This window comes from Suncus etruscus, chromosome 7 (genome assembly GCF_024139225.1).
Source record: "Suncus etruscus isolate mSunEtr1 chromosome 7, mSunEtr1.pri.cur, whole genome shotgun sequence".
Classification (NCBI taxonomy): domain Eukaryota; kingdom Metazoa; phylum Chordata; class Mammalia; order Eulipotyphla; family Soricidae; genus Suncus; species Suncus etruscus.
This window is the reverse complement of record NC_064854.1, coordinates 118251424-118270743: the sequence shown is the minus strand read 5'-3', so window position 1 is coordinate 118270743 and position 19320 is coordinate 118251424. Positions and strand designations below refer to the sequence as shown.

The 19320-nt window shown below is 42.8% G+C and overlaps 1 protein-coding gene across 1 annotated transcript in view; it reads right to left on the bottom strand.

Moving 5' to 3' along the window:
* Positions 1 to 3226: 3226 nt before the first annotated feature.
* Positions 3227 to 19320, bottom strand: part of KIF15 (kinesin family member 15) — a 54835-nt gene continuing 38741 nt past the window's right edge. The window contains exons 23-35 of the mRNA XM_049777316.1: positions 18146 to 18215; positions 16805 to 16891; positions 16611 to 16715; positions 15208 to 15330; positions 13760 to 13906; positions 12866 to 12967; positions 12430 to 12594; positions 8805 to 8914; positions 6702 to 6771; positions 6041 to 6078; positions 4201 to 4366; positions 3575 to 3706; positions 3227 to 3289 (exon numbers count right to left, since the gene is read on the bottom strand). Coding sequence (XP_049633273.1) covers positions 3227 to 3289; positions 3575 to 3706; positions 4201 to 4366; positions 6041 to 6078; positions 6702 to 6771; positions 8805 to 8914; positions 12430 to 12594; positions 12866 to 12967; positions 13760 to 13906; positions 15208 to 15330; positions 16611 to 16715; positions 16805 to 16891; positions 18146 to 18215 — 1378 coding nt within the window. The remainder of the gene's footprint in view (positions 3290 to 3574; positions 3707 to 4200; positions 4367 to 6040; positions 6079 to 6701; positions 6772 to 8804; positions 8915 to 12429; positions 12595 to 12865; positions 12968 to 13759; positions 13907 to 15207; positions 15331 to 16610; positions 16716 to 16804; positions 16892 to 18145; positions 18216 to 19320) is intronic.

Here is a 19320-nt window from a genome sequence, read left to right as displayed (position 1 = left end):
GGTGTTAGCCTTGCAAGCAGCCGATCCATGACCAAAGGTGGTTGGTTCAAATCCCAGTGTCCCATATGGTCCCCCGTGCCTGCCAGGAGCTACCCCTGAGCACTGCCGGGTGTGGCCCAAAAACCAAAAAAACAAACAAAAAATAAATATGAAAAAAATGAGACAAACACAAGACTGCAGCAGTTGTTTGATAAAAATACCATGTTCTTACCATGAGACACAACCGTTGACAGGGTTGCTGAATGAAATATAACACATGCATGCAGTGGAACGTCAATCATTCACCCCTAAAAAGGCTGACACTGAAGTTCGTGTGTGTGTGTGTGTGTGTGTGTGTGTGTGTGTGTGTGTGTGTGGTATTGGGGTCACACCCTGTGACGCTTAGGGGTTACAACTGGCTATGCGCTCAGAAATCGCTCTTGGCTTAGGGGACTATATGGGACGCTGGGGGACGGAACCGCGGTCTGGTCTGTCCTAGGCTAGCTCAGCAAAGCCTTACACCCTGTGCCACTGTTCCGGCCTGGTTATTTTTTAATTGAATCAGTGTGAAATAGTTACAAAGTTCTTGATGGCTGGTTTCAGTCAGACAATGCTCCTTTCAGCACCCCTTTCTTGTACATGATTATTTTTTTCAACTATCAATTATAGAGGTCCCTTTATGTTGATGTAATGGCAGTTGAATCTGCACATGCTTTCTTGTCATGCTGGATATACAAGGAAAAATAAAAGGAAACGAAATATTTGGGCAGCTGGGAGGGGGGCTAAATAGTGACCAAAACAACAGCCTGCTGGCTCACAGGAAGGGGGACCAGAGATAAAGCATCAGAGATGCAGCCTGCTTTGTATACTATTTCTCTTTCATTCTTTTTTTTTTTTTTTTTTTTTTTTTTGTGGTTTTTGGGTCACACCCGGCAGTGCTCAGGGGTTATTCCTGGCTCCAGGCTCAGAAATTGCTCCTGGCAGGCACGGGGGACCATATGGGATGCCGGGATTCGAACCGATGACCTCCTGCATGAAAGGTAAATGCCTTACCTCCATGCTATCTCTCCGGCCCCTTCTCTTTCATTCTTGAACCCAGGCCTCTGGCCACCTCTGGCCAGTTTACTTTCCCCTTTTTCTCTCCCTCTCTGAAACCGCTGGTGGCAGCAGAAGGCCTCAGACTCGAGAAATAAAAGATACTTGGTTTCTCTCCCTCTTAGTCCCTCGCACCCAGCGGTTGTTACAGGTTGGTGTCCCTTGTTCCCACCCAGAAGCCGGGCCCTACAGACCCTAGTGAGCCTTGCAGCCTTGGGCCCCTGCAGCAGCTGCGCAGCAGGACTTGCAGCTTACCACAGTAGCGGAGAACTGCTTGATAGTGAGTCTACATTATCTTAACTACACTTCCCCTACTTTGCTGGCCCTCATTTGTACCGTCATTGATTATCATCATACTATGTTTAAAATACTATTTTTGGGATGCCAAAGTGATAGCGCAGCAGTAGGGCATTTGCTTTGCATGCAGCTGACCCAGGACATAGTTTGATCCCTGGTGTCCCATATGGTCCCCCAAACCAGGAGCGATTTCTGAGCGCATAGCCAGGAGTAATCCCTTAGTGTCATGAGGTGTGACCCAAAAAACAAAAACAAAATTTTTTTCTTACCTGAAAGAGATCACCATTTTATTTTTATTTTTGGGGCCACACCTGGCTCCAAACTCATGCTTGGTGGGCATGAGACCATGCGGTGCCCAGGAATCAAACACAGGCATGCTACAAGCAAGGTAAGCATCCTACCTCCTATATATTAGTAATATACAGTGATGGCTAACCTTTTTGAGCCCGCATGCCCAAACTGCCGCACAAAACCAAAGAAATTTCCTCAAAAGTACCAGTATGTCAATTAAACCTTAATAACAAGATTTTAGTATCTAAAAACTATGCAGCACAAGCCACATCCACATATTTTAATTGCAGATCTTCCCGCATGCCAACTGCAAGGCCTTCACGTGCCACCACTGGCACACGTGCCATAGGTTCGCCATTACGGAGCCTTTATTTTTTATCTATCTCTCTGGCCCCTTATCTATGAAACTTTTTAACTAGGTGCCAGAGCAATAGTTTAGTCGGTTGGGTGTTTGCCTTACATATGGCTGACCCGGGTTCAATCCTTGGTGTCCCATATGGTCCCCAGAACCTGTCAATGGTAATTCCTGAGTGCAGAACCAGTAGTAATCCCTGACCACCACTGGGTATGCCCTTCCCGCCAAAAATTTAACTGCACTTCCACCTATGATTTCTATTGTCTTATTATCCTACTGTGGTTTTGCTTATTTTTTAAATATCCTACAAATGAACACAATCATTCTATTATCTGCCCCTCTCCCTCTGGCTCATTTCACTAGTATGATACTAGTGAATAGAAATTTGTCGAAGCAAATTTGACAATTTCATTTTTCCTAACAGCTGCATAGCATTCCCTTATGTAGTTGTTTCTTTATTCACTTGTCAGTTATGAGACACTTGAATTTCCAGATTCTGGCTATTATAAATAGTGCTTTCATGAACATAAGGATGCAGATGCCTTTTGTGCATTTTAGTTTTAAACCCCTAAGGTATATTCCCAGGAAAGGGGGTTTTACTTTCCTTTGTTACTGACGCCCAGCGCTCGGCTTGCTGTAGCTACTCGTTAAATAGATAATAAATGAATGGACAATGAACAATTAAGTCACTTTATTATTCAAAAAAATGTTTTGCTTACATTTAGAAAAATAGCTATATTTACAAACAAAAATGCTCATATGAATACTTGGATGTAGAAATACAAAAATATGCTATATTAATAACTCTGTTTACCTTAGAGGATACAATAAATGAATTAGGTATTAACTTCACTGCAAGTTCTGGAGTCAAGTATTGTTAGAGCTTGTAAGCTAAAGTTCAAAGGCAATCAAAATGCTATCTAAGGAGAAAATGATATGACCGACATCCACTATCAAGTTTAGCTACAAGATTTTCCTTCAAAAGGCAAAAAGTTTTCCCTGATATTTACAGCTTCAACCTTAAAACAGGCTGCCACAGGGGTGCAGGCACAGGGGTACGGGGTGCAGGACATACATCAGGAGTGCTTCAGCCCTGCCCTTAAGTGACCATAACCCTCAGTTCAGTTGAGTGCACAAGAAGGTTTTCCTTTGCCCAGAGGGAAACAAACTCTCCAAATAAGCTGATACATAGGTAGCTGAAAAGGATCCTTATGACTCATTTCTTTTCTTTTCTTTTAAAATTACATTTTCAGCACGCAACTTTTCTGTCTCCTAATAAGTGATAAAAAAAAAGGAAGAGAAAGAAAAATTAATTCTCTAACTCTTAACAGGAAGTTGTTATTGGCAATCATGTAGTTTATCATTCAAATCCATAGAAGCTCTCAATTTCTAAACTATGGAACATTAAACAAGAATCTGAGATGCATGTCAGGTTGAGTCAAGTTTGGAATAACAATGACAACCTTTAATAAACTCAGTTAAGTTCCTTGATTACAGCAATGCTTCAATGACAAATTAAATTTTAAACGTTTCATTTGAAAACTTGGTAGGGTCTACCTCAGTCAATTTGATATTTTCCTTCTTCAGCCGGACCACATACTGTATCTTCTGGTGTAGGTTTTGGTGACCAACCAACTTGCCATTTTCCTCAGCAAGAAATTCCACTTGCTTCCTTAACATTTCCAGCTCCTGCAGATAAATCAGCCCAGGGAAGAGGAAATAAGCCACTCTTTTTTTTTTGTTTTGTTTTTTGGGCCACACCCGGTGACGCTCAGGGGTTACTCCTGGCTATGCGCTCAGAAGTTGCTCCTGGCTTGGGGGACCATATGGGACACCGGGGGATCGAACCGCGGTCCGTTCAATGCTAGCGCAGGCAAGGCAGGCACCTAAGGCAGGCACCTTACCTCTTGCGCCACCGCCCGGCCCCGAAATAAGCCACTCTTAATATTTCATTTAAATTAATATATTTTGCTTTCCAAGAGTACAAAAGGCAAGAAATAGAGTCTGACTCTCAACCTTCATGATTACACATCTTGGTATGCTAGAACTATGATCTAAAAACCCCAGTCACAAGGGTCTTAAATTGTCTGGTTCTATTAACTCAAGTAGCCCGAGTACCTACCTGGGCAAAACCAACAAATGGGCTAAACAACAACAATAATAAAAACAACAAACAAAAGCACCTGGAATGTTCTCTCCTTTTCTTCATACAGTTCTTCCAACTTGGATCTTAATTGTTCCTTTTCCTGGAATGCTTTAGATTCTAAACTTCTCGTTCGTTCAACTTCCTCACTCATTCTAAGACAGTCCATCTCTTTGTTCTGCAGGGCACTCTGGACTTCTTCTAGGCTAAAAGAATAAACATACATACCTGGCTTTACAGGAATCCTGAGGAGCATAACTATAAATTATACTCTGACATTTTCCCACCAGAATTGTGACCTGAAAATGTCTTCTGGAGGAAAGGGGTTAAGACAGAGAAAGGACCACTATGACAACTGAGAGTGGAAAGTGTGCACTCTGGACAAGAGTAGGGTGCTGAAAGGAGGTAAAGTGATACACCCTTTCAGTATAGTATTGTAAACCTCATGCATAAAAAGGAAAAAAGTAAAGTGTCTGTCAGAGGCAGGCTGGGAGGCAGGCAGAAAGTGGAAACTGGTGAAGAGATTGGTGCTGGAACACTGGAAGACTAAAACTCAATCATGAGCAACTCTATAATTTTTTTAAGTGTTTGGGTCACACCTAGCATCACTCAAGAGTTACTCTCATGGGGACCCCATGAGATGTCAGGAATGGAACCTTGTCAAATGTATACAAGTCCAATCCACTGTACTATTGCTCCACTCCAGCCCCAGCTTTGTAACTTTGTATCTCATGGTGATTCAATAATTTCACAAAAAAGGGAATGAAAAAAACTACTTGTTCTATTTAAAAGTTAAAGAAATTGGGTCCGGAGAGATAGCACAGCGGCGTTTGCCTTGCAAGCAGCCAATCCAGGACCAAAGGTGGTTGGTTCGAATCCCGGTGTCCCATATGGTCCCCCGTGCCTGCCAGGAACTATTTCTGAGCAGACAGCCAGGAGTAACCCCTGAGCACCGCTGGGTGTGGCCCAAAAACAAAAAAAACAAAAAAAAACAAAAAAAAAAGTTAAAGAAATTAATGAATGAAGAATAAAATGGGAGGGGGAGGGGCGCGCGGAGAGATAGCACAGCAGTAGGGCGTTTGCCTTGCCTGCAGTTGACCCAAAGGGACCTGATTCAATTCCCAGAATCCCATATAGGCCTCCAGTCTGCCAAGGGCAATTTCTGAGTGTAGAGACAGGAGTAACCCCTGAGTGTCACTAGGTGTGGACTAAGAACCAATCAATCACTTGTTTAAAAAAAAAAAGGGGGGGGGGCCGGGTAGGTGGCGCTGGAGGTAAGGTGTCTGCCTTGCAAGCGCTAGCCAAGGAAGGACCACGGTTCGATCCCCTGGTGTCCCATATGGTCCCCCCAAGCCAGGGGCGATTTCTGAGCACATAGCCAGGAGTAACCCCTGAGCATCAAACGGGTGTGGCCCAAAAAACCAAAAAACCAAAAAAAAAAAAAAAAAAAAAAAGGAATAAAATGGTAAAACTCGAAGAGTACCTTCTGCTATTGACTGCATAGGAAAATAAGATCATGACTACTTTATTACACATGTAATACTTAGGAAAATTATTTTGTAACATGTATTATATGCACATAGAATTACAGGAGGGATCGGAGCAATAGCACAGCAGTAGGGCGTTTGCCTTGCATGCAGCTGACCCAGGACAGACCTGGGTTGGATCCCTGGCATCCCGTTATTTTCCCCCGAGCCAGGAGCAATTTCTGAATGCATCGCCAGAAGTAACTCCTGAGCATCACTGGGTGTGGCCCAAAACAAAACAAAACAAAACAAAATTAGGGAAGAAAAGGTATTTACTATGTGGCTATAACCGTCCTTAGAAGAAGTTTGAAAAAAAGATTAACAAGAACCTCAATTACAAAACAGGGTACTTACTTTGCTTTCACTTTCAGCATTTCTTCAATTAATTTATTCTATAACAAAACAATATTAAAAAAGATTTGGATTTTGTCCTTAACATTCGTTTTCAAAAAGACTGAAAATAACTACTCTTCATGACAAGAAAACCAATTGAACCAACATTGTTTTCCACAGTCCTGGGTGATGGACAGACACACACACAACACCCCATCCCACCTACAGATACACACACACTCTCACACACACACGGACACACACACACAACACCCCATCCCACCTACAGATACACACACACTCTCACACACACACACACACACACGGACACACGGACACACACAACACTCCATCCACCTCCAGACATAACATAAACAACTTCAAGTCTTTCCACACTTGCTTCCAAATGCACAGCTCTGTAGAGACACTGAGAACAGACTGATCATCAGTTACCAACATCACCATCCATCTACTCTGTATACACACACACCACCTACTACATATAGGTATACAGACATAGATATATGTATACATACGGACACATACACAGATGGCATTAATACTAAAAATGAATTCCTAAGTGACTCCCAAAATGTATAGCCATAAATAAATGCTAAATATAAACATTCTCAGATATATATTTCAAATAATTATTTTTAAAAATAATATTAAAAAATAATACTTTAGCAAGTTTTTCTTTAATAACTTCTTGTTCATTCTTCAGCTGTTGACAATCTGGATGATTCTGTTTGCTGCATAGATTAGGAAGGAAAGATGGAGATGCAGTGTCAAGTATATTCAAGAATCATGGTCATACCTATTATATGCACGTATACCATAAAAAATAGCTAACTCGGGGCCGAAGCGGTGGCACAAGTGGTAGTGCTTTTGCCTTGAACGTGTTAACCTAGGACAGACCACGCTTCGATCCCCTGGCGTCCCATATGGTCCCTAAACCAGAAGCAATTTCTGAACACATAACCAGGAGTAACCCCTGAGCATCACAGTAACTCGAGTGGCCCAAAAACCAAAGGAAAAAAAATAGCTAACTCATTAGGTCAAATTGGCAGCTGAAAAATGAGACTGACATATAAGGATAAAATAAAATATGTCTAGATTTCAGGAGACAAAAGTGAGATCAACAAAGCAGGAAACTTTGCTCCGCAAATCAGGGGAATAGATCTGGTTGAAAATAAAATAAATGAAACGTAATCAAGTGGTGGGTTAGACATGGAGCTGGAGTGATAACATAGTGGTCAGGGTATTTGCCTTGCACGCAGCTGACCCGAATTCCAGGCATCCAATATGGTCCCCCGAGCGTGCCAGGAGTGATTTCTTGTGTAGAGACAGGAGTAAACCCTGAGTGCCACCGAGTGAGGCCCTCCCCTCAAAATAAAACAAAACGGGCTGGCGAGGTGGCGCTAGAGGTAAGGTGTCTGCCTTGCAAGCGCTAGCCAAGGAAGGACCGAGGTTCAATCCCCCGGCGTCCCATATGGTCCCCCCAAGCCAGGGGCAATTTCTGAGCGCTTAGCCAGGAGTAACCCGAGCATCAAATGGGTGTGGCCCGAAAAACCAAAAAATAATAATAAATAAATAAAACAAAACAAAGATGTGGAAACATTAGGAGCAGCAGCACCTCCTCAAATACTGACTTCCTGAGTTGCTCCAATTGCACACTACTACAGGACTCAACTCCAATCCCTCAGATGGAAAATGAAGCATAGCTCTGAGACCCACATATTCTGGGGACTAGAGCGATAGTGCAGCATGTAGGGTGTATGCCTTGCATGCAGCTGACCTGAGTTCTATCTCTGGCCCTTGTAGGGTCCCCCAAACTCACCGGGAGTGATCCCTGTGTGCAGAGTCAGAAATAGACCCCGAAAACTGAACAATGTGAACCCAAAACAAAATAAAAAAAACCACGAAGACTCAAATTTTAGCACCACACTTATGACTGCCTTCTGAGTGACACCTTGCTGACAACCACTATCAGCAGTACAGATTTTCAGTCTGTAAAGTACCCGAGAAGATGCCATTCTCTGCACTATATTCTTTTTGCTTTGGGGCCACACTGGCAGCACACAGAATACTGCTGGCCATCTTGGGGGACCACATGGGATGCTGGAGATCGAATCTGGGCCTAATCTGACATGGCTAACAAATAAACTACCTGCTGTGCTTCTGCTGGCCCCCTTCACTCAATTCTAAAGAAAAGGAGACACTAACCATTCAAAAATATCTACGTACGGTCATAAGACTTTTGAATGTCTTTTGAGTGACTTTTGGGTGTGGTTGTCCTTTACACTAGAAAATTGCCTTCATTGAACCACACACAATAATGGAGATAAATATTCCCCAGAAAACTCCTGATCGCTAGTCCAAGAATGGTAGGAAACCACCCCTTTTGTTTTTCTGTGATAGCCAAAGGTGCTCAGAAGACTATATGGGGTGCAATGGATGAAACCTGGTTTGGCCATGTGCAAGACGAGCACCCCAACCACTCTACTATCTCCTGAGCCTCAAATCTCCCCTTTTCTGTAAGCGCTCATAAGCCTGGCCACATTGACATGCCTGCTGCCCCATTTTCTTTCTCCTGGAAACAGAAGTGGACACTGGCTCATCTCCATAGGTGTCAGCTACCACAATAGGCAAGTCCTGACTGACTGCTTCATTTTCCCATTCTGGAAAAATCAATGTACTCATCAGATCAAGTTCAAAGCCACTTCCTGGGAAAGTAGGAAACACAATTCATATAGACCAGACCCTAATTCCACCTCATTCTCACCTGTCGTCCTTTTGTTTTTTAATATCATCCAGCTGACCCTGCAGAAGCCAGTTCATCTCTCTGAATTGTTCAGCTTCCAGGCGTATGTTTTCCATTTCACACAACTGCTCCTAATAAGACATCAAACCACATCTTGTCAGAAAATGACATTTAGTTCCCCAAGAAGATGGACGAGGAAGGTATTTCTTGACTAATTTTTCCCTGGCACAAGACACTATACTGGGTGTCACTGGATAGACTATGGTGGCCACGATGTAGCTCCATGATACAGCATATGCCTTGTGTAAGTGCCTGCATTTGGTCCCCACTGCTACCAAAAAAAACAAAGTCTGTGATAAGTTCTTAAGGACCTGAAACTGGTTTAATTGTATTCCCAGTCTATAAAGTATCACTATCATAAAATATTCAGTATTATATAATTTCTCTCATGTGGGAAATGACACAAATCTTCTACTTCTTGGGGCCATAGAGATAGCACAGCAGTAGGGCGTTTGCTTTGCATGCAGCCAATCTGGACAGATGGTGGTTCGAATCTTGGCATCCCATATAGCCCCCAAGCCTGCTAGGAGCAATTTCTGAGTGCAGAGCCAGGAGTAACCCCTGAGCACCGGCTGGGTATGATCCAGATACAAAAAAAAAAGGCAAAAAAAAAAAAAAAAAAAAAAAAAAACTTCTTAAAAAAAATTGGTGTGGTGATGTTTGCAATCATACTCAGCCATGCTCAAGGCTTACTCCTCGCAGGGATCAAATACAGGTTGGCCACCAGGTAAGGCATGTACCCTACCCACTTTACTTTCTCAGTAAAAACTAAAAATACCCTACATACTACAGCCCATTTTTCCAAAATACTTAACTGAACTTGAAAAATAAAGTGTAAGAGTTTACAGAAGAAATCCTATCAAACATGAATTTTTTTTTGAAGGGGGGGTGGGCCACATCTGTAGTGCTTGGGGTTAGTCCTGGCTCTGCACTCAGAAATCATTCCTGGCAGCTTGGTGGACCATATGGGATGCTGGGTTGAACCCAGGTCGGCCGTATGCAAAGCAAATGCCCTACATGCTATACTAACACTTTGGCCCTAAATGAAAACAAATGGCCCTAAATGAAAACTTTGGCCCTAAATGAAAACAAAAAACAAGGGGCCGGAGAGATAGCACAGCAGTAGGACATTTGCCTTGCATGCGGCCAACACTGGAGAAACCCGGTTCAATTCCCAGCTTTCCATATGGTCCTCCAGCCTGCTAGGAGTGATTTCTGAGTACAGAGTCAGAGGCAACCCCTGAATGCTGCTGGATCAATCAATCAAAAAAAAAAAACTTAATTTAATCCCCCCCCCATTTAAATCTTGTCCATTATTTGCTTTCTTTTTATCTGACTCAATTTATCCTAAATACTAAATGTAGGCTGGTCTGGGTAATAGCAACATTCCAAAGATAGCAGAATACTGAAGCTTTAGTGAAGAGGCGAGGAACATGACCAAGGAAATGGTAAAGGGTAAGGGTGCCAACCCCAGTTCAACTCCTGGCCCCACATGTTCTTCGACTGAAACATCTATGTCCGCCTCTTGGGAGGGGCCCCCATTCGAAGCACCCTCACCCCAAATGACCAGGCATTATTATTCTTTTGTTTTTTCTTTTTTCTTTTTCTTTTTTTTTTTTGGTTTTTGGGCCACACCCGGTGGCGCTCAGGGGTTACTCCTGGCTATAGCGCTCAGAAGTCGCTCCTGGCTTGGGGGGACCATATGGGACACCAGGGGATCGAACCGGCGGTCCGTTCCTAGGCTAGCGCAGGCAAGGCAGGCACCTTACCTCTAGTGCCACCGCCCGGCCCCCAGGCGTTATTTTCAACATAAGTAAAGCTTGATAATACAAAGATCTTCAGATCTGCTGTCACTTGGCTTCAATGAGTTAATTATATTCCTGAACAAATACTCTTCTCAGACCAATGACTGTAGAGGAAGGAGTGCACTCATCCTTGAGGTATCCATCAAAGCTCCCTGCCACACCTCACCCCACCACCCATCCAAGCACCCTTCCACTGATCTCCCTCATAATATGAGTTTATCCCAACAATTTCCCCTACACTACCCTCCCAAGATCATGTTTGAGAAGGTTGTCTTTGTCTGTTCTTTTGGCAGGGAGTTATCTCAAGTAATATCTCGGGTCACTCTACCCAACTGGGCTGGCAGCTACAGCCAGCAGTGCTCAGGGGACCAAATGTATTTCCAGGAATGGAACCAGGGTTGCTTAATACATGGCTATGTATGGCAAGCATTTTATGCCCTGTACTATCTCTGGCTAATTGAGAAGTATTTTTTTTTTTTTTTGGTTTTTGGGCCACACCTGGCGTTGCTCAGGGGGTTACTCCTGGCTGTCTGCTCAGAAATAGCTCCTGGCAGGCATGGGGGACAATATGAGACACCGGGATTTGAACCAACCACCTTTGGTCCTGGATCGACTGCTTGCAAGGCAAACGCCACTGTGCTATCTCTCTGGGCCCGTAGAGAAGTATTTTTAATCATCAGACACAATCAAATCTTATACATATAAAGAATGCCCACAAATAAATTTTTTTGTTTTGTTTTTGGGCCACACCTGGTGGCGCTCAGGGGTTACTCCTAGCTCTGTGCTCAGAAATGGCTCCTTGCGGGGCCAGAGAGATAGCATGGAGGTAACGGGTTTGCCTTTCATGCAACAGGTCATTGGTTCGAGTCCCTGTATCCCATATGGTCCCCCGAATCTGCCAGGAGTGATTTCTGAGCATAGAGCCAGGAGTAACCCCTGAGCAACGCCGGGTGTGGCCCAAAAACCAAAAACAAAAAAAAGAAATGGCTCCTTGCAGGCTCAGGGAATCATATGGGATGCCAGGAATCGAACCCGGATCCGTCCTGGGTCGGCCACGTTCAAGGCAAATGCCCTACCGCTGTGCTATCACTCTGGCTCCCACAAATCTATTTTTTTTTAAATCTAATAGAAAAATGGATGAAGTCTCTAATTCATAGAAATTTTAAGAAGCCAAAATTTGTCTTTATTCCTAACAGTAAAATACAAACTTAAAACTACAATGACCAAACAGGCTTTAGCTATTAAACTGACAGGATTGTTGGCTAGCACTGTGAGGTTAAAGAAATAGGCTGAGCCCTCTGCTGATGAAGCAGAAGTTGGTAGTATCTGCACGATCAGCTCAGTGTATAAAAAACATACTGGATAGGGAGAGAACCTTCACACACCAGGTTCCATATGCATTGAAATGCTCAGGAGACGATGGTTGGCATGGACTAAAGGGAAGTTCTGGGTCAACAGATGAAGGGGATCAAAAAAATTAAGAGGAAAACTATATTCTCTGACTCATCCTGCCTTTGGGGCGCTGTGCTTTTTCCATCTTGTATTCTCAGTAACTGTGCTTATGAAAGATAGTAACTATTCAGAAATGTAAGTTTAGGGGCAGGAAGGTAGTTCCCAGGATAGGTGGGTATGCTTCCTGGTGGAGGTCCCAGGTGTGATTCCCCCGCTCTGCATTGTTGGGATGTTCACCGAATTGTCCAGTCTGCACCACTAGGCTGAGTCTTATCTAGAGTGGCCACTACCACTGTCCCTCCCCCCATTTTATTTATCAGAAAAATTACCTTGATTCTGAGGATTTCAGCATTTTTTACTTCTCTCTCTTCATTTAGTTTTGTTACAAGGTGCTGCAAAGAAATCTTAGAAGCTCTCCCATCTTCTATCTCTTGTTCTTGTGTTTCGAGCAGTTTTGCCAAATGTGTTTGAAAATGAGGTGGTGTTTTAGGACTCTGAAATAAAAATGGAATCTCCTCCAAGTATCCATTAAGTCATGTTATATATTTTACTTTAAATATTTATGCTAAACACGTAGAAAATACTCAAGCTACATAATTTATTATTCTAGTTTTTGACCAAGTAAAATAGAGGGATGATACTTTTATCAAGTAAACAGCAGATATTCAAGAAAAGCCTTTTTTCTGTAGGCTTTCTTTAGCAGTTTCAAAAGTTTATCACTTTCTTTCTCTGAAATGCGTTTAAAAAAAAAAAAGTGTAAAGTACCTGGGGATATTCAGAAGCAGATTCCATGACATGTCCTAGTTGCCTCATTTTGAAGTTATATTCATTTCTTTTCTGTTTCACCTCCTCGTCTTTTTGGCTTAGCTGGAAAAATTGAAAAAATATGGATGCAAGTTAAAAAAAGGTATGCAATCACACTTAGTTGCAGGAAATTCACTCACCCACCCACCCACCCATAGACAGCATAGAAAATATATTATATCTCCAAAGACAATAGGAGGGGGAAGTACTGTTATGACAGAGAAGGAACCACCAAGACAAAATAATTGGAAACACTCACTCTGAACAAAAATTGGGTGCTGGAAGGAGGTAATGTGGTATGCATGATACCCTTTCAGTAACAGTTTTGGGGCAAGGGAGAGAGAAGAAAAGAGAGAGGTAGGGGGAGAAGAGGGGGGAGGATATTGGTCATAGAGGCAGCTAAAGTTGGGGGAACGGGAAGAAAAATGGGGACAATGGTGGAGAGAAATGAACACTGGTGAAGGAATGGGTGTTAGAATATTGAATGACTGAAATTCAATCAACACCTTTTTTGGGGGGGAGGTCACACCTGGAGGTACTCAGGGGTTACTCCTGGCTCTGCACTCAGGAGTCACTGCTGGCACATTTAGGGGACCATAAAGGATGCTGGGGTTTAAAACTGAACTAGCCACATGCAGGGCAGGTGCCTTACTCACTGTAATATATCTGGGAACCATGCTATTTTTTAAAAGAATAAGCTATAATGTGGAGGGAGAAAATAAAAAAAAAAAGAATAAGCTATAACAACTGGAGTTGCCTTTCATGTCCATATAACTTAGATATAAAGTAAAAAAGAAAATATTTAAAAACTGTATACATCTCATTCCTCCCCACTCCCACTTCCCTGAACCTCACCTCTTGCCGAAGTTCCTGGATCAGCGTCTCCTTCTTGGTCAGCTCCTCCTGAGCCACCTGCATTAGTGCTGAGTGGTTTTTGGAGGCCTCCGTGAGCAGGTTCAGTTGTTCGGTGGCATGAGCCAAGTCTTCACAGAGCATATCCCTCTGATGGGTGACAACATCCACAAAATTATCCAAGTAAGCTTTTCTAATAAGTATTTGCAAACATTATTAGAATATTGAAACATTAAAAACAATGTCTGCAAGCAATTATTTGAAATAAAACACTTTTTCAAAAGGTTATTTGTGTGTGTGTGTGTGGAGGGGAGGGTAAATATATCTAGTGGTACTCAGGGAACCATACATAGTGCCACGGATTCAATAAAGTTTAGCTGTGTGCAAAGTAAGTACTTTTTATGGTTTGGGGTCATATGCACCAGCTGGCTCAGGGTCAGTCACCTGGGCTAGTCACATGAAAGGCAATCACCTACCCACTGTCCTATCACTCTGGCAGGCAAGGCAAGTACTTTAACACCTGTACTGTATTTCCAGCTCCCTGGAAGATTATTTATTTAGTCTTTTGAGCCACACCTGGCAGTACTCAGGGTACGATATGGAATGGAATGTTGGTGATCAAACCCAGGTCAGTGCATGCAAGGTAAGTGCCTTACTCACTGTATATGCCACTAGAAAAACCTTATTTCTTTTTTCTTTTTTTTTTTTTTTTGGTTTTTGGGTCACACCCGTCTTTGCTCAGGGGTTCCTCCTGGCTCTTCGCTCAGAAATCGTCCCTGACAAGCACGAGGGACCATATGGGATGTCGGGATTCGAACCACCATCATTCTGCATTGAAGGCAAATGCCTTACCTCCATGCTATCTCTCCAACCTGAAAAACCTTATTTCTAATACAACTGCAGAGCACTGTATATAGTGGGTCACCATTAAAAATAAAGGCAATCTAAGAATATATGTTGATAATAGCTCTAGAGGATTCACAAAAAGAAATGTATGTGGCTTTGAATAATTTCACAGTACTGATCAACTTAAACTTAAAACCTGTTATTTCTGGGAGGGCCTGTTCTGAATTGATTAAATGACTGTATGTTTACTCAAAACAAAACAACCCTGCTTTAACTAAAACACAAGAGGCAAACCTTGAGGATACACGATGACCAGCCCCACCTCACTCCAGGCTGCCAAAACTACATCCAAGTCAATTCACTTTCTACTGCTCCCCTTTCGGAAAGAGGATGACTCATAGGAACTTACTATGCTGCAGCACAAAATAAAAAATTCAATAAACTATAACAATGTTTTTTAGTATCTCTTATTCTCTAACTACTCTCAGGAAAATGATGTTGATCATCTTCTTTTAAAAATCCTGTATTTCCTCATCAATAACTTTCATATACACTTAGACATACTGACAATTTATAAAGTAAAGCTAGAGTCAGGATGCTGTTACCTCTATATCCTCAGAGAATATTCTCAGTCTTAGGGTTTCTTTCAAGTCCAGGATCTCCGCATCCTGTCTGTTAGCCAATTCTTTGCTCTCTTCTTTGTCAGTCAAAGCCAAGTTGTATTTATACTAAAGAGAATAAAGTCATGATACAGAAGATATTTGGCTTCATGAGTTCATAGAAAGAAATGAGTTTAAAAACCATTGCTGAATGTCTAGATGGGAAAAGGATTTGGAAAGTCCCATAAGTAGCAGTGAAAACCACCTGTATTTATTTGTTTGCTTGTTTGTTTTGGCCACACCCATTGGTGCCCAGGGTAGACCAACTGATTTTGAAAACTTTATTGGCAGGTAAGTCTTCAAAATACATATGGGGTGCAGCAAGCTGAGGCCAGAAACCTTCACTTTGTCAGAGACCCAAGGGAAGATGGAAGTGTTAACATTTAACTATCTGCTTAAATGAGTAATTTAGGAAACTGCTGCTTTCTATATAGCTATCTTTGAAATTACCAATATAAAATGCTGTATTTTATACTGAAGCCATTAGTATAACACCAGATAAACTTAGATGCCAAAGGCAGAAACCGTTCTGTTTTAGCTTGTTTGAAGCAACCATTCCCACAGGTCATGCAGATTATACAGCCCCTGAGCCAGTAAAATCTGGAAATGCAGCAGCTAGGGTTTCCTCTGAAGATGCACCAAAGGCTGGCAGACTCTCAAAGTTCCATGGACACAGAAAGCTGTTGAGTTTATATTAATTTTTCTTGTTTGATTTTTTTTAAAGGTTTTTGGGCTATACTTTTTTTTTTTTTTTTTTTTTTTTAGGATTCTGGGCCACACCCGGCGTTGCTCAGGGGTTACTCCTGGCTGTCTGCTCAGAAATAGCACCTGGCAGGCACGGGGGACCATATGGGACACCGGGATTCAAACCAACCACCTTTGGTCCTGGATCGGCTGCTTGCAAGGCAAACGCCGCTGTGCTATCTCTCCGGGCCCGTTTTTGATTTTTGGTTTTTGGGCCACACCCGGCAGTGCTCAGAGGTTACTCCTGGCTGTCTGCTCAGAAATAGCTCCTGGCAGGCACAGGGGACCATATGGGACACCGGGATTCGAACCAACCACCTTTAGTCCTGGATCGGCTGCTTGCAAGGCAAACGCTGCTGTGCTATCTCTCTGGGCCCTTTGGGCTATACTTAGTAGTGTTCAGGGCTTACTCCTGGCAGGGTTCAGGGTACTGGTGCCAGTGATCAAATTCCGGTCAGGCACGTGCAAGGCAAGCACCCAAAAGCAAGAGCTCTAACCCGCTGTACTAGCTCTCCAGCCCTGCTAACTTCAAACCTTCTGACCACAGAATTCTGCGACACATGCCTTGTACTCAAATTGAGTGTCCTGTTGGCAGCAGCACTTACATTGATGTCCTTCAGTTCTTCTTTCAGGGTATCGATAGTTTCTGCTTTCTCACAGACTGATGTTCTCAGCTCCTGAATCTGTCTCATGAGGTCAGCTAAAACTTCCTGATGGGTAAAGAAAACTATTATTATTATTATTATTCCCAATGATTTTTAGGCCAGGGCCAAGGGAAATGACTTTCGCCTCTACTTACCTTGTCAGCATCTCTAGACTTCTCAAGAGAACTGATTACTTTTTCTGCAGCACACAAGCTCTCCTCCAGTTTCTGCACTTTAGCCATCTATGGAAAATTATTTTCCAAAAAGTAAGTTCATCACAAAATTAAACACAAATGCATGCTGTTTTGTTTTAGGGTCACACCTGGTTGCACTCAGGGGTTACTCCTAGCTCTGTGGTAAGGAATCCCTACTGGCAATCTCAGGGAACCATGTGGGATGTTGGGGATTGAACCCGGGTCAGCTGTGTGCAAGGTAAAGCCTCATCCACTGAGCTATCGTTCCAGTGCATATATGCACGCTTTTTAAAGAAGAAACTAGTAACTGCTCTTGAAATTACTCATTACATACTAAGAATGATACTTAATAAATGACAGGCTGGGTTAAAAGGTAAGAGATGATGGGTCCTCTAATATGAGGACCAACAAATTATGGTTATAGATATCTGGCAGTCAGGAAAGCAAAAATAAAAAAAAAAAAAACAATAAACCAACTGGAAATTCACCTTTGCATTACTTCTAGCCTTGAAAGCTAGAAGAATTATTTTCTGCCCCACCCTCTCCCTGAACTCAGATGAATTTTTTTGTTTTGAGGGCCACATCTGTGATGCTCAGGGGTTACTCCTGCTCTGTGCTCAGAAATCACTCCTGGCAGGTTTAGGGGACCATATGGGTTGCTATGGATCTAACCAGTGTCAGCTTTGTGCAAGGCAAATGTCCTCTTTCGCTGTGTTATCACTCTGGCCCCCCAGGTGAGTTTTTTTAACTTTATTATTGATTAATTTATTTATTTTGGTTTTTGAGTCACACCCGGTAGTGCTCAGGAGTTACTCCTGGCTCTACGCTCAGAAATCGCCCCCAGCAGGCTCGGGGCACCATCTGGTATGCCAGGATTCGAACCACCATCCTTCTGCATGCCAGGCAAAGACCCTACCACTGTGCTATCTCTCCAGCCCCAGAACTTGATTGATTGATTGACTGATTGGTTTTCAGGTCAAACCCAGTGGCACTCAGGGGCTATTCCTAGCTGTGTGTTCAGAAATCACCCCTAGCAGGCTGGGAGACCATATGGGATGACGGGAATCAATGGGGCACTGGGCTATTCCTAGCTGTGTGTTCAGAAATCACCCCTAGCAGGCTGGGAGACCATATGGGATGACGGGAATCAAACTGGGTCCCTCCAGGTTTGGCGGCATGCAAGGAAAACGCCCTACCTCTGTGCTATCTGTCTGGTCCCTTCAGATGAATTTTTATAATAAACCCGGTCAGTCATCAAAAAAAGAAAAACCCACCTTCGATTTTAGATATAGCATACAGTACCTGCTGTTCACACTTGGTCATTTCTTTCTGTTTCTCTTGACGTACCATTTCAAGAACTTCTAAAATTTCTCTGTAAGAGAAGAATTAAATTTTACTCCTGATTTAATTCACGGAATCAAGTCAATTTGTACAGAGCAGATTCAGTGCTATGCAATTAAATTTTATATGGCACACATTAGACATCATGTTCTAGGAGGGATCAGAAAAAAAAAAACAATTTCTTTTTGCAGCCACACCTGGCTCTATGCTCAGAAATCACTCCTGGCAGGCTGGGGGGGACCATATGGGGATTCAAACCACCATCCATCCTGGGTTGGCTGCGTGCAAGGCAAATCCCCTAACCGCTGTACTATCTCTCCAGCCCCGGAATCAGAAATTTTTTTTGTTTTTGTTTTTGGGCCACACCCGGCAGTGCTCAGGGATTACTCCTGGCTGTCTGCTCAGAAATAGCTCCTGGCAGGCACAGGGGACCATATGGGACACCGGGATTCGAACCAACCACCTTTGGTCCTGGATCGGCTGCTTGCAAGGCAAACACTGCTGTGCTATCTCTCCGTGGAATCAGAAAATTTTAATCTACATGCTCAATAACAATTTAAGAAAGCCTTTTATGCCACTAGAATTTCTTTAGAGAACTTAGAACTCCCTAACATAACATATGATATTGCACACAGAATTTGCTTACTAGGTATATCTTCGCTATAATCAAAAAGTCTTTATTATTTTGCTCACTCTTCTCCATTTATCCTGGTATTTACAAAAATCAATGTCTGATATATAGCTTAACATTAAATCCCACCCCCAACACAAAACAGTCCCTACCTTCATCTAGAAGTCATTACAAATCCCTTTTTGGTTTATACCCAGTGGCACTCAGAGGTTACTGAGGCTCTGTGCTCAGAAATCACCCCTGGCGGGCTTAGGGGACCATATGGGATGCCAGGAATCGAACCTGAATTCATCCCAAGTTGGCTGTGTACAAGCCCTACTGCTGTACTATCACTCCGGCCCCACAAATCATCTTTTCTTATAGATTTTTATAGATCAATTTATTTATAGACAGTCCTGAGTCCTGATCACTCGTTACCATTACTCATTTTAAAAGTCTCATAGGAGGGGCCGGAAAGATAGCATGGAAGTAGGGCATTTGCCTTGCATGCAGAAGGGCGGTGGTT